The sequence below is a fragment of the Meriones unguiculatus genome, chromosome 12 (assembly GCF_030254825.1).
Source record: "Meriones unguiculatus strain TT.TT164.6M chromosome 12, Bangor_MerUng_6.1, whole genome shotgun sequence".
NCBI lineage: Eukaryota > Metazoa > Chordata > Mammalia > Rodentia > Muridae > Meriones > Meriones unguiculatus.
The window spans coordinates 28,386,563-28,401,970 of NC_083360.1; the positions used below are offsets into that span (position 1 = coordinate 28,386,563).

The window sequence follows — 15,408 nt, forward strand, 5'->3', positions numbered from 1 at the left end:
ATTACTGCCTTTTTTACCTCCTGGTGCCATATTGCCAGGCACTGTGTGGCTGGGATTAGATCTGCTGTCTCTGGGACTTGTGTATTGCTGCCTTGAAAGGCTTGAAACCATTGGTTTTTAAGAAGGAAAAGTTTGTGTGACTCACAGTCCAGAGGTCCGTGTCCCATTGGCTTTGCTGCCGTAAGTCTGTTCTTACTGAACATACCATGGTAGGAGCTTGTGACCCTTCAAGGTCTCACTCCCAGTGACCTTCCTCCTACTAGTCTCTTCTCAGGTTCCATCGCTTCTACACAGAGTGGGGACCAAGCCTTCATCACCTGGACCTTAGAGATACTTACCTGAATGCCTCACTTCAGCAAAGGGCCATTTGAAAGACACAGGAAGAATTCAGTCCAGCCCTGGCATGCAATGAATGAGAATGCGGGCATGACTGGCCTAGGTATGGATGAGGAGAAGGTTTTTATTGTAGATAAGATGGAGAGAACAGCCAGACACATCAGGAAGGTTCAGACTGAACGTGGCCAGCAAAATAGTCCAAGTCATGAGAAAAGGGGTGAGGGTGGGGGTGGAGCAAGGGAGGAAAAGAACAAGGGCAAGAGAGGGGACCAGGAACCAAGAACAGAACCAAGAGAGTGTGTGGCTGAAATGGTTGAGTTATGTAGCGATCAGAAACTGGGGGAATGGAAACAAAGCTGGGGGACGGAGGCTGGAGAGGGTTAAGGAGTCGGGGCAAGGGTGAGAAGCGCAGAGAGGAGCTTGGACTCTGTAACAGGTACTTGCTGTGCTGAGAGAGCCTGGTGAGATTTGATGTTAATAGGCACCTCAGTTAGCCATTTGTCCCGGATTTCTTCAGGACCTAACACATTGTAAGTGTTAATCCAAGGCTGAATTTTTGTCATCTGTGTTGTCCATGCTGAGTAATCAGTGTGTCACTGCTGTGCCACTCAAGGTATCAGCTATGGCTGAAGACTGCAGTTTCCTAAGGAAGGTTCTTCTGCTGCTATACAGGAAGCTGCTGCTGTAGGGACCAAATAGGAAGCTACATTGAGGGCCTAAGAGAAAGTTGTGGTAAAAACCAAACAGGAAATTGTAGTGGTCATACAGGAAGCTGCAGAAAGGGTCAACCAGGAAGCTGAGGTAAGAGCCTAACGGGGCGGCAAGGAGCTAACAGGAAACTAAAGTCAGGGCCTTACAAGAAACCAAGGGCCAAACAGGAAGCTGCAGTGAGGGCCAACAGGAAGCTGCACTGCTGGCCATTCAGCCCTATCCTCACTGGGTTCGCTGACCAGATGGTCAACAGTTCATAAGTGTAGTCATGCAGGACAACCGCCTCAGAGGCCTCTGTCATCCACCTCCAGGGACAATAACCACAATGGCCTCTAGCTCCAGATGAGGCAACACTTTAGCCTCCTGGACTAGCGATGACCATGACCTCTTAGCCTCTGGTTACAAATATTTGACAAGGAAGTCTCAGGGACCCCACAGTGCCAGGCACAGTCGGCCCTGCGAAGCCGGAACACTAACAGCACTGCCATGCATTCCCTCGCCTTCCGCTGTTCAATTAGGGCAGATGAATGAACAAATTGTTCACTGATCTAATCTTACACAGTTAACACAACTGTCCTGATAAAAGACAATCTTGCAAAACACGGTCACCCCAGAGAATTCACCATCCTCCGCACTCTGCCCAGGCGAATGGGCTTCTTCACATTGTCTGCGAAATGCCTTCAGACAGGCAAACAAACGCAATTAAACCACATTCCCTCCAGGGCCTCCGTGCACAGCCCCGCAGAGAACAGAGGTCTCAACAGCGGCCCAGCCTCAAGTTTCATGTTATTGACAAGATTAGCCATAAATCAAGGTTGTAGAGCGTGGATGGTGAGTTGTTTTTATATCCCCTGAAATATGTCTGCCTTCCTCGATGACTATCGATCAGGTGCCAGGTTTCAAGGCAGCCCCTGGCCAAGGGGAAGGCATGCCTCTTCCTTTCAATTTACAAGTGTGCCCGGGCCTTTTTTTTTTTTGGCATTTCAGCAATTGTCAAGTCGGTAATTAAAGCTGAACTAGCCCTTAGCTGACAATCACTTCTGTGATTGTGTTTGAGTGGCTGTTTTACTAAATCAATGCTGAGTGCTCATCAGCACCAAGTGTTCAGTTCTCACAGAGGCAGGGTGGTTGCCACAGTAAGCAGGTCCATCCATGCGTCTGTGTGGGAGCGTACGGCTGTGTGGCTCTGGGCAAGTCATTTTCCCTCCAGGCTCCTGCTTCTCTGGAAGAGAGACAAGGGCATCTCCCACATATGCTATGGCAGACTAAGGCTTGTGTTTATGAATGCCTCCTGCCCAGAATTGGGACAGGCGTGGTGTTGGGGTTGTGCTTTTCTGGTCACCATGGTGACCCCAACATTCCACAAAGGCCTGGTATAGATAAATTAACAGGAATCCTTTGTATGATGTCTCCACAACCCTGGTATTCCACATCCTGTCAGTCACAACCAGCGGCCCGATTCTCCCCTCTTCCCCATTCGTAAGCTCTGAAGCAGTGCCTTTCCAAGTTTGCAGGCTTGAATGAGACCCTCCCCCCACAGTGTCAGGCTTTTGAATACTTTGTCCTCCATTGGTGGCACTGTTTGAGAAGGCTTAGGAGATGTGACTTTGTTGAAGGAAGTTTGTCACCGGAGGTGGGCTTTGAGAGTTTAAAGACTGGTATTTCTAGTTCACTTTCTCTGCTTTGTTATGGTTCAAGATGACAAGAGCCCTCAGCTTCCTGCTCTGCAGCCATGCCTTCACTCTGCCATCACGGACTATAACCTTCTGGAACCAAAAATTCAAAGTCACTTCTCGAAGTTGCCTTGGCTATGGTGTTTATTTTAGCAATAGAAAAGTAACTATTATGCCAGATAAGGACAATTGGGGTGCCCTGCCTAAGATCAGCTGTGTCCCTGCTTCTAGATCGACAGGAAGTACCACCCATCCACTCTTGCTGTGGTCTGCAAGCTCCTGATAAATATGTTCATTATGTGGGGTGGGAAGCACATATAGAGGTCACAGGACAATTTGGTTGTTTCTTTCCTTCCACCGTGGTCCCAGGGATCAAACTCAGGCCATGAGGTTTGTGCTCTAAACATTCTCATCTTACAGGGCTCCTGGTAAATTTGTAGGAAAGTACAGCAGTTTCCAGGTCAGGGCCAAGGGCACTCCAATCCCGTTGTGATATGTTCTACACGATGAGAGCTCAGATCTCTTGGGAGTCATGCTGTGAACAGATGTCACCTGCATCCTGCCACAACAGACATTTCCATGTTGTCACCTTGGTGCAGGAGTGCGTTCTCTAGCTCACAGCAAGCTCCTGCTACTGGAGGAGCCAAGTCCTAGGTCTGTGAGTCAATGATGGGAAGTCAGAGACACCAGGACCAAAGACAGGGCTCTGTACAGGGGAGGTCTGGATGAAGTGTGCCTTGCTCAGCAAGCAGGAAGGGAATAGACCAGATCCTGGTATTTGACTGGTAGTATGGTTCTAGATTTTTCCATCATCAGTCCGGATCAGAAACGACAGCAGGCATGGGAAAGGAGTATAATATTGGGGCGCAGAGGCTTCCTTACCTGATAGGGAGAGCAGCTGGAGTAAAGGTCCTGGGCTGAGGTGAAGGTCACATGTTAAGATAACTGTCACAGGCTGGAATGAAAGTCATAGGCCAGAGTGTGAGAAAGTTGGAAACTGCTGTCCATTTTCCCAGCTGTCTTTTCCCTCTGTGCTGGTCCTGGGAAGGGTGCTGGGGTCACTGGTGAGACCCTGGGCCCGCCCAGAGAATGTGTGGAAGACCAGTGACCCTCTCCTAACCTGTTAGCTGTCCTGTGAAGGTTGTTCAACTTAGTATGTCATGGTGGTAGGGGGATGGGCTGGCATCCAGGCCAGTTATTTTCTGTGTTACACTGTCTCATTTCAAAACAGCCAATAAACCAAGCCATGCCTGCCTGGGTCCTGGTCCCATGTGTGGGCATGTAGTCCTCAGATGGCTGCCTCCAGGCCTGCTTCCTACCAACCTTACACTGGGGATCTCTGTCTCCTCTGGGTATGTCTCAGGAACTTTGGTGGCTCAGAGTGATCCCTGATCATCTTCCCAGACGAGGCATCCTGTCTCATGTCCATATTTCTAGGAATGATACCGCCATTTACATCTGTCCATGCCAGCAGGTCAGAGCATTCTGAGTGGCCCAGGGCACTCATTTCCTACCCAAGTCCCTGAACCCCAACTTCAGGGAATCATTAGCACCAATACACCCTCTCCATTGTGCTACCTTTGTCTGGGGTCTCATTTAGCCAACCTACCTGGCTCCTACAGACCCCATCCTCTGGAGTACCCAAGGCCACATCTCAGGCAAACTGAGTCCCGGGGGTGACCAACCAGATGGCCACTCCTGCCATTCCAGAGATCCCACCTGAGGGTGCCAATCCCCCATATCAATATCTTGGAGAGAAACAAGAAAAAGGCACTGGGCTGGAGAATTCTTATTACTCATGACTCACTTGGATCCAGATGAGACTCCAGCAGGTTCTAATTTCAGATCTGGGGGCAGATGCCTCTGTGTTTGTCTCCGCTGTCTGCTTCTCCAGCCATCAAAACCGAGCCTCCTAAATTCCCAGCTGCGTCCATCTGCATGGCCAGGAACAGGTGGGAATGGGGGGCTCAGTTGACAGCTGAAACCAGTCATGATGTTTGGGCTGGCAAGACCCTACATACACACACACACACACACACACACACACACACACCACACACACACACACACACACACACACACACACTCACACATATATACATAATGGATTGAAAGGAAAGTCTGTAGGGCTGCCAGGCAGGGCTCTGGCAAGCAAGGATGACATTTACTTTCTTTTGTTTTCTGTGTGCCCAGCATGAGTGATTGCAATCTGATGTGTGTCACTGGGGTAGGTTGGGTGTTAGCTTTACCTTTTGCAAGCGATGGGCTGAAAGCTTCATGGCAGGAAGAGGCCCAGGGAGGTGACATCCAGCACCTGGTGGGCAGGGGAAGCACAGAAAGCCTCTGAGGGAAGCGGCCACAGGGGCACATCAGACTAGGAAGTTCAAATTGGTATCCCATGGACTGTAGCAGACAGAAAGGAGACCAGACTAAATCTGGAGACCAGAAGAAGACATACTGACCTCAAGCAGTCAGGGTTCCTGAGATGACCAAGGGAACAGGGACGGAGCCCACCTCTGCCAGGAGCTGTCCCAAGCCCTTCGTGTGGGTCTGCATTGACCTTCCATAGAAGCCATCTGTCTGTTGCAGTAGAGCGGTTGGGCTACTCATGGTTTGTGCTCTAGAACACAGAGGACCTGTCTCTGTCTTCATGAGCCTTAGGAACAGGAATTACTTTGAAGGAAGGCTTTGCTGCAGATGGGGCCCATGACATGTGTGTGCACTGACTGTGATCTTAAAGGAACCCACTGGCCAAGGTAGAAAAATATCCAGGGAGCTTCACACAATTAGAAATCCATCTCCAATGTTTCAATGGTTTATAGACTTTTGGGAGCCATATCTGGCCTTTGAGGTAGGGAGAGAAGCCTTTGTAGACTCTATTGTTGTATCAAGACCCCTGGTGTTTGCTAGTTGCCCTCCAGACAAGTGCAGCCATGCCCTTGGCACTGGCATTGGCATTAGCGGGGTGGTGCAGAGAAACATGAAGAGAAGGAAATCAGTGCAGTGGAACTGGCAGAAAGCTCCATACACCAGGCCCTTGGCCTCTCTGGCCTCAGCATCCCCTCTGAAAAATAAGGGCAATCACAGTCCCTTGGCAGATATGCTGTGAGTGTTCCATATACCATTCTGTGTCCCATAGCCCTGACCCTGTGCTGGGCACTGCAGCTTACTAGCCTTTCCTGGGGCTCAAACTTTAAATTGCCCAGCCATCAGTCAAATGAATGTGTCAGATATTTCCACGACATGTCTGAACATGTTGCCTCTGATTTCAGAAAGCCCAGCCTCACAGCCCCCAGGACCTAGCTCAGGTACCATATGTCTCCCCAAGAATAGTAGGTAGTAAAAATACACCATTGGAAATAGAGTCTGCCTCTCAATTTGGAAGTGCAATCTGCCTCCACCCACAAGATGCTAATTGATTTGCTTTTTGCCCTGCTACTCTCATCCTTGTCAGCACTTTCTCTTCCCTTCTTTCCTGGCTCACTCTCCCAGCCCTAAGGCTTGAAAATAGACCTCAGTGAGATTGCTGGGCCCTTGGCGCTTACTTCAGGGTCACCTAGGCAGAGCCCTGGACCTACCTGAGAGTATGGTGTCCTGAGTCCAGAGTTCTTAGTAATGAAGTCATAGCACCTACTCAATGCCATTTGGAGTTGTCTAGGCTAGGATATGGCTATAGCAAATAGATCCAGCTTTGCGACTCTGTGGGGAGGCTTGCCTAGAGAGAGTGGTCAGGGAACTGCACTGGCTCTGTACCAAGGAGGGTCTTCTGGAAGAGAGAGCCTCTGTGGAAGGAAGCTGTTTGATGAGCAGACATTGGGGGAAGGCCTTGCCCCCACCCGCAGGTTAACTGGTGTAAAACCACCCGAACACAGGACTTTGTTGCCTGGGAGTTTACACTCAGAACATCTGAAGGGAGCTCTTTTGCTCTGATCATATGTGGTCCTGAATCATGGTGGGAGTTCAAGGCCAGTGTCTCAGTCACCAGTGCAGAGTTGGGCTGTCTCCATCCTCATCTGCATCCATCAGGGACCAGCGCATGCCCAGAAAGGCAGGGTACCTACTATCTCAGCCTATTGGGGAAGTTGTAGTGGCTGATAGAGGCGCATGGGGTGGAGGGAGGGGGTGGGCCAGGCCCCGCTCTTGAGGCCGTGTCCCGTCACCTCACTCCTGGTCTGCCAGCCTAATCTACCCAGTCAAGCCCACCTGTATGCCTCTCCTAAGAGAAGGCCCCTGTCTTGTTTATGGTTCAGGAGCCATAGAAGAATGAATGAATGGATGAACGAACAAACAAATGAATGAACCTTTACTACTGTGTGCTTCTGGAAGCAGAGAAGAAGAAGAAGAAGAAGAAGAAGAAGAAGAAGAAGAAGAAGAAGAAGAAGAAGAAGAAGAAGAAGAAGAAGAAGAAGTGAATGAGACCCTCTGGATGTTGGCCTCTAGGCTACTTGAATATTCATGAGAATATTCTCCCAAGAAGAAAAAAAAACCACAAGATCCCATGAGAGTCCAGGTGGAGATGGGGCCAGCCTTCCCCCTCATTCATGAATGCGTTCTATCCCCAATCCACTCAGGACAATTGCCAAACCACCCACCCCTGTGCCTGTGGTCACCAGAGGTACAAAATAGGAGTTGCACAGGGCATGCAGTCCAACCAGTCCAACCATGGCCAGCAGTTGCAGTATCAGAATGCATCATGGGAAAGTGCCTTAATGAGGGGCATGTGGGTTCCAGGCAGAGGATTGGCCAAAGCATGTGTACATCTGGGACCTGGGTGGAAAAAGGGATGTCAAGTAGGTGTTTGGTGAGCCAAACACAGGGTGTCTAGGTGGCTTGTGTCTTTTTTCTCCTTGTCTAGGTGTCTACACACAGTTTGTACTATCGAAGGAAAGACAGAAGGATGTGCCAAAGGGACACAGGGAAGAGCGGAAAGTTCCTGAGAGTTGTAGCTGGCTGCCTTGAGAAAAAACAGTTTATGAATTACAATGCAGAGTATAAAATAAATATTCATGGTCCCCTGGTGATATTACTGAATGATTAAGTAAATAGCAGGGGAGGCCAACTCCAGCGCAGAATTCCACACACTACTCAGCTGCTTCACTCTCAGGGAGGCAGGATGCAGTCCTGTTCCAAAGAGGACAGAAGAGCCAGCCACAGCAGAGGAGCCTGACAAACGCCGCCCGCCGGCCAGGGCACAGGCACCGAAGTGTCCTGATGACTGCCTTCCTCTGTGATCTTTCTAGCAAGTGCCATTGCAGTGGTATTTGCCACAAGATCACAGGCAATTGGAAGCTCAATGGGGGGGGGAATCCCAGGAGGGACCCTGTAGGAACCAACCCCATGCCTCTCCACCGCCCATCATCTAAACAAGAAAAGCCCAAAACGCATTGCAGGGTGCTACAAGCTTCTTATAACTCAGTCTCTGTGACACAGGGAACAGTACCCATCCCTAGGATTCCCCACCCTTTTCTTTTCATACCATTCTGTAGCCCTTCCCTGAGTTACCCCTGCTCCTTTGAACCTTCATACTCATCTCAGAGGTCATATCTTTGTCCCTGTTTCAGAGAGTCCTTCCCAGGCCTTCCTGAACAGATAGTGGGCTTTGTGCTGGAGGAGACTAATTAATGTTCCCAGGAAGCTCATTATGTTTCCTTGGGAAGAAAGTACAATAGGATTATGGTCGGCTCACTGAGATTGGAGCGGTCTCGCTGTGCCGCCCGCTGATCCCCATAGGCCCGTCATTATCTTCTCCAGATTAGCTTGACCTCCATCTGAAAGACCATCCCGGGAGTGTCCACAGAGAGGCTGGTCCCAGCGCCCCACACCCTGCTGGAAGCTGTATGCTCTTCTAAGGTGCTGGTCCCTAGTCAGCCCACACCAGCTCCCTGCCCAGCAGAGTATCCCTCCCAAAAAAGACCCTGCAGAGAGAGTCATCTGCTTAGACCTTGACCTTGGCTTCCTCCCCATGTCAACTTGACATCTGTTTCCCTTCCCTGTGCATCAGTTTCCACACCTAGTAAGTAGAGATAATAGGATGAGAATTCCCCTTTTAGAGTTCCTTTAGAGTTGAAGGCAACATGGTTGGACCATGGAGTGCAGCTGGCCCAGAGTGAGAGAGGCCGGCCTAAGGACTGAGTCTACACAGGAGGATAATGACTATGTATCAACCATGACTGCACTAGAGATCACAGCACAAATGAGAGGCAGAAAACCCACACCCAGAAGGCTCTAAGGCACTGCCAATGAGGGTAGACTGTTTCCTGGGACTATGGAGAACTGGGAGAGTTTCTGGGGGCTTCAGCTTCCCACCAGGGAGTAGACAGTGGACTGGGACTAGAGAGTTCATGGCAAGGAGCCAATCCCCACTCTGCCATCCCCTGCTGTGCCTCAGTGATTGCAGAGCCAAATGGCTCTGGCACCCCATGCCTGAATGCTGTGTGGTGGGGTCACTTTCTCGGTTGATCCAGGTCCACTGACCCTAAGGTCTGACTTGTGAGGAGCCCTCCAGCCCCCCCTTTCACCTCTGAAGCCCTCCCGTGAACCCACAGTGTGACATCAGAGTCTTGGCTACCTTTCTTGACTAGTCCATGAAGTAGAGGGAAGTCCCAAGCAACTCAAAGGAGCTGGTGTCCATGGGGACTTGGCAGCCTAAAAGGATGCTGAAAAGATGGTGGGTCAGGTGGCCTCCCAGATCACAGTGAAGGCCTCACAGCTGGGCTGTCTGAGGTCCTTGATGCCACACAGCTGGGTATTATGGTGGCTTCTCCTTTGGAAGCTTTGATGGGACTGAACAGTGTGGAGCCACAGATCACCCCAGTTATGGAGCTTCATCTGCTGCTTTCAGAGACACGTAGGACCTGGGGTGCTCACACAGCCTATGGACCTCCTGTCACCACAGATGCTCCACAGCGGGGCATGCTGTGCACAGAGAAGAGAGGGATGTGGTAGTCCCCACAAAGCCAAGCTGCCAGAGTCTTCCAAATGACCCGTTCCTGTGAGACTCTTGGAGGCTTGCCTTCAGCAGAACCAAATCTGTGTTGTGGAATCATAAGCTAGATGGCTCCCCCTTCACCCCTGGGCAGAGTTCCTGCCTTAGTTAACAATGTTCCATGACAGGGGCTGAATACGGACTGCTCACCCAGGACAAGGGCTGGACATCCAAGGGAGGGTGTGCTGGATTCTACTCCTGGAGGTCCAGGGGGGTCATTTTTCTCTGCCTCTTCTAGCACCATGTGTCCAGCTGCCAATGTCACCATCTCTGTGCCCTTGGCCTCTCTTATTAGGACACTATTGCTGGACTTATCTTAAATCTAGGATGGCCTCCTCTTGACTTGAGATCCTGCCCCTGTCACCAATGACTATGTTCCCAAGTAAGGTCCTTGTTGTGAGTGCATCAGAAAAACAAACGGATATGTTTCCATCTTTCCACAATGTCAGAATGTATTGATTGGCTAGTATTCAATTCACAAGTGACCTCAGTCTGTTGTCTGAAATTTTGCCAACTAATCTTGATTCCCCCGATATCTGTCCAAGGTGGATAATGGTTATTTATTTCAATCTTAATTATCAATATTAACTCTCAGATAACAGTTTCATAGAACACAGATGTGTGTGTGTGTGTGTGTGTGTGTGTGTGTGTGCCTACCTATCTCTATATGTAGGCGTCCTGGTTTGTTCTTTGTCAGCTTGAGAAGAGAGAACTACAATTGAGAAAATGCCACACCAGATTGGCCTGTGGGAAATGTTCCTCATTAGTGTGTAATAAGGGAGAGCTCAGCTCACTGTAGGTGGTACCAGCCCTACACAGGTATAAGAAAGCATGCTGAGCTAAGCTAGTGAGCGGCACTCCTCCAGGGCCTCTGCTTTGGTTCCTGCCTCTATGTTCCTGCCTCTTTTGAGTTCCTGATCCGACTTCCTTCTGTGATGAAGTGTGACCTGAGAGTTGTAAGCCTAAAAAAGCCCTTTTTTCCCCAAGTTGCTTTTAGTCACGGTGTTTATCCTAACAATAGAAACCCTCACTAAAACAGTAGCTTACAAACTGAAGAGGCCTAGCAGGTGCAAGAATTTGAGAGCCCTAACTGAAAGCAAGCCAAAAGTGTGGGTGAAAAGAAACTTTATGGAACTGAGATGATGGGGTGCGCTGGAAGCTGTGCTGCAAAGCCAGCCATGGGGGTCAGAGTTGAGCTGAGCTTCAGAGTCGATGCAACTCCAGGAATAAGGTGCAGAACCGTGGAGCCTGGAGCCTGTAAGATGAAGGGCAGGCCCAGATACAGAGGGATGGCCAGGTGGCTGAATGGATGTCAGGTCTATACGGGTGTAACAGGTGGACAGAGAGGAGGACAATGGTCAGAGTAGGCCATAGCCACCATGGAAACTGAGTTAAGCTGAAGCCTTTGGGCCAGTTGGGAGTTCTCTGCTTCATGTCCCTTGATGCACACGCGAGTCACGTGACAGGCAGGTCACCGTCACAGTGTCAGGTGACCTCGTCTTTGTTTTAAATTTTATTCTTTACATAAATGGCATCCCCACTGCACTTTCCCCTCCATCCTCTTCTCCCAGTCTCACCCCCAGCACATCCCCTCTCCCATAGATCTACTCCTCCTCCATTTTCCATCAAAAAGAAAAAGAAAAAAATAAAGATTAGAGCTCCCAGGGATATTAACTGAACATGACATAACAAATTACAATAAGACTAGGTACAAACCCTCATAGCAAGGCTGGATGAGGTGACACATTAGGAGGAAAAGGGTTGCAAGTATAGGCAAGCGAGTCAGAGGTAACCCCCATTTCCACTGTTAGGGGTCCCACAAGAACACCAACTAGGCAACTCTAATGTGTAGGCAGAGGCTCTCACACAGCCCTATAACAGAGTTTGTGATTGGCATTTCAGTCTCTGCGAGTCCCTGTAGGCTCTGCTCAGTAGATTCTGTGGGCCGTGCCCTCTTGGTGACCTCTTCTTTATGGTGTTCAGATGAGGGTGTTGCACCCTTTCCTCAGTCTGGTGCGTAATAAGTTCCTGACCTGTTTTTCCTGCGGTGATTTAATGCATTCATTTACTCAGAGAGTCAAGTTTACTTTGATAAATCTCCATGATGACACCCTTCCTGCTTTTAGGGATAGGTCATTTTGCTGGCCAGGTGGTCATGTTTACGTGCCCACCAAGGCACTGTCACCCCGTCCCAGTGTTTGTGTTCACAATAGATCCAAATGCCCCTGGTAACATTTACTCTTTGCAGACAAGGAACAGAACCCAAACCACTTTTTACACAACATGAAAGGTCTTAGGGCATGGTGTGCTTTCAAAACTCACTCTCCCGGGGGCTTAGAGCGTGGGCGCATCATTTCAGGAGACACTAGCCAGCTGGCTGCGGTGACCTTGGAGTAGCCCTCCCACCTCCACCAGCTCCCCGTCCGCCTTTTAAGCCCCAGGCTAGCACAACCTAATCCAGCATCCTCCTCTGCAGGCAGATGCCTCCACTCCCATCACCCACATCCCACACATCCTGAGTACTAAATAGTCCTTGAAGTCCTCATTCAGAGGATCCTGGGCAATACCCACACCTGCCTCAGTTCTCCTCAGAGCCTTGAACGTCAGGATTCCAGGCCAAGCCACAGCTCTGCCACAGGGCCTTCGTGAAAGAGTGGTCGGGTGTGGCGTGGCAGTGAAGGAGCACACCCCTCCTATCAGCGACCCCTATTTCAGTCTCACATTCTGCATTTCAGATCATCCTGGTGAGCTCGTCCCTCGGCGACCGGGAACAGAGCCTCTTCCTCAGCACCGATGAGGGTACCACCTTCCAGAAGTACCCTGTCCCCTTCCTTGTGGAGACTCTCCTCTTCCACCCGAAGGAGGAGGACAAGGTTCTTGCTTACACCAAGGACAGCAAGGTAAGAGGACATGGGATGTGAGGCCTCACGACCCAATCAGATGACCATCAGGAGCAAAGCAGCTCTCCTGTCAGGGACTCCATCCCCCCCCCCAGCTAATGGGGTACAGCCTTGCTGGAGCTAGGAGGCCTGACCCTTATTGACACACACACACACACTCACACACACACACACATACACACCAGCATGGGGAGTCTCACATCAGTGGTGTGTGTTGCAATGAGTGGAGGTGGCAGTGAGTGGCCCTTGGCACACGGAGGGCTGTGAGCTGGGTAAGGAGATCTTAGACCATCCTGGGTCCTTGCCCTCTGCCTCTCCTCCTCTCCTTAGGCCAGTAGATGCTCAGGTGGTGGGGCACTGGTTGGTTTTGTATAGCCGTGATGTAGCCAGTGACCATAGATTTAAGGGTTTAAATGACAGAAATGTGTCTTGTCACAGACCTAGAGGCCAGAAGTATAAAATTAATAGCTTTGGACTGAGGTCAAGTGTCCCCGAGACTCTGGGAAGAGCTGGTCCTCCTTTTCCAGTCCTGGTGGTCACCACGTGCTTTGGGTTAAATTGGCATTGTTGTATCTTCCAGGGCAGCCTAGTTAAGTCTCTTCTCATCTTTAGAATACATACATAGACATGCTTGGTGTGCCTAGTCCATGACTACATATCGGCACCCTCCTGTAGTCCCTGTCTTTCATGAAGACCGAGGGAACTACACTCCAGGCCCACTAGATAATCTCCATATCCTGAAAAGCACTTCTATGAAGCCCTTTGGGGCCATATGACAGCATGGCCACTAGTTCTAAGCATTAGAGTATACCTACCTTGGAGTGGAAGGACAGGCTGCCACCATACCTTATTGCAGGAAAGAGAAAGGTCCCAGGAAGGGACTCTGGCCCTGGTGACAGCTATGCAGTGCCTGCCACACTGTAGCTATCAAGGAGAGGATCAGGAAAAAAAGCCACAGGCCCTCTCCTCCTGCCAGCCAGGCTCTGCTCCTGCCACTTTTGGCTGTACCTAGCCAGAGGTTTGAACACAGCCAGTGGAAACTGCTATTCATCAGCCCCTAAGACAGGCGTGAGGCCCAGTGTGGCTCCATTCCCTCAGACCTCTATACCTGAAGGGCAGCCAGCGGGGACCCACCTTCCATGTTCTCCCAGGGTCCTGTGCCTCGTTCTTGATGCTAACATACAGCTGTGTGTTTCTGCCAGTGTTTGATCACTGTCTGCCTCCCACACACACCAGAGCTGAGCTCTGGGAAAGTAGCCGTGTTGGTTTTACATTTCACCATTCTAATCTCGAGTGTTTTCTGAAATTCTATGATGGGTGGAGACATTATGAACATAGGAAGGGATGGATGGATGAACAGATTTTTGGATAGACTGATAGTTTATAGATAGACGTTTTAAAGGATTATGAATGGATGAATGGACAGGTTCAGGCATAAGGCCAGATGGGTAAACAGGTGAGCATATAGGAATGTGGGGTGGTGGAGAGATGTGTGGATAAGTAGTATGGTAGATGATATGTGGATGGAAGGTAGATGGTAAATGAATAGATGAATGGATAGTAGTCTATTAGCTGAATGAACATATGGCTCAATCACAAATTCCTACTAACAGGGATAAGCCAGGTAAGAGAACCCTAAGTAGAACCCTTGGTGGTGGCCAAGCCCATCATTCCCCAGAGCCCAGCCTCCTCTCCAAGGTCTATCACATATTGTCCAGTGTCATGGCCTATGGTTGCCTGTTCCTATCCCTTTCCCTCAGGGCTACACAGCCTTCTGGGTATTAATAGCATTACTTAGCCTTCCATGTAATTAGACCAAAGCACAGCTACGCCGAGTTATTTTCCTGAAGAAATTGACTGTGTCGCAATTGCTCTTTAATTTATGGTGCCCTGAAAAATTAATGGAGCTGAAACCGCGGTTATTTTCCTTGGCTCTTTTCTGTGATGACAAGGAAAGAAAGGAGAGAGAAAAGGTTTAATTGCTGATATAAAAGGAATGAGGGATTTGGGGAAATCAGTAAGTGATGGGCGGCTTGAGTTTTGTGGGGGCTTGGTGGTCTGTCAATGCTTTCGGATGCCCACGAACGTGGGTGTTTATGGAATCAGGCCAGCTCTGCCTCTGCAAACCTGCTGTGTCTAGACACTGCTGAGAGGCACACACTGCAACGCCCTCTGGATCAGGGCAGTGAATGCTCTGGGAACTGGTCCTGGCTCTTCAGGTAGCAGGGACTCTGCCGGGCTTTGCTGCAATCCTCTGGGCGTGGTTCCTGGCTACTAGGGTGCAGGATTCCACGTGGCTCTGTTCTGGGAAGTATGCTGTTATCACCACATACATGGAACAAAATGCAGAAACTTTAGCAGTTGACCAGACAGAGCCGTACACCAGGTCCAGAACCACCAGGGTAGGCACAAGCTAACAGGACTGTTCACTCGGACCCAGACTCTGCCTCTGCTCTGTCATTCCCCACCTCTCTTTCACTTCTCTAACCTCCTTCCTCTTCCCAGATGCCTGCTCCTGCTCTAACAAAGGCACTGCCTCACTTAGGTGTTCTGCCTCCCTCTATTACTTCCTCACTACGTCATGATCTGGGACACGGTCTGAGGTACCTTACTGCGGTCTGGCCCGGCTACTTGGGTGACACCCAATATACGTTTCTCTCAGGTCTTAGCAAGCTCTGGAGGCTTCTAGGACTAGAAGTTCTTTCCTACCCAGACCTCTTAGGACTGCTGTCTTATCACCCACAGCCTCATCTCGCTGGGCTTGAGTTATGGCTGGCAGAACTGGGGTCACTGACTTCTAAAA

At 50.0% G+C, this 15,408-nt stretch overlaps 1 protein-coding gene across 3 annotated transcripts in view; it reads left to right on the forward strand.

Annotated features, from left to right (window-relative positions):
* The window catches only part of Sorcs2 (sortilin related VPS10 domain containing receptor 2), a 353,595-nt gene that overhangs the window by 288,673 nt on the left and 49,514 nt on the right, over nucleotides 1–15,408 (forward strand). For all 3 annotated transcript variants that reach the window (XM_021630583.2, XM_021630590.2, XM_060365433.1), the window contains one exon: nucleotides 12,441–12,605. In XM_021630583.2, coding sequence (XP_021486258.1) covers nucleotides 12,441–12,605 — 165 coding nt within the window. The remainder of the gene's footprint in view (nucleotides 1–12,440; nucleotides 12,606–15,408) is intronic.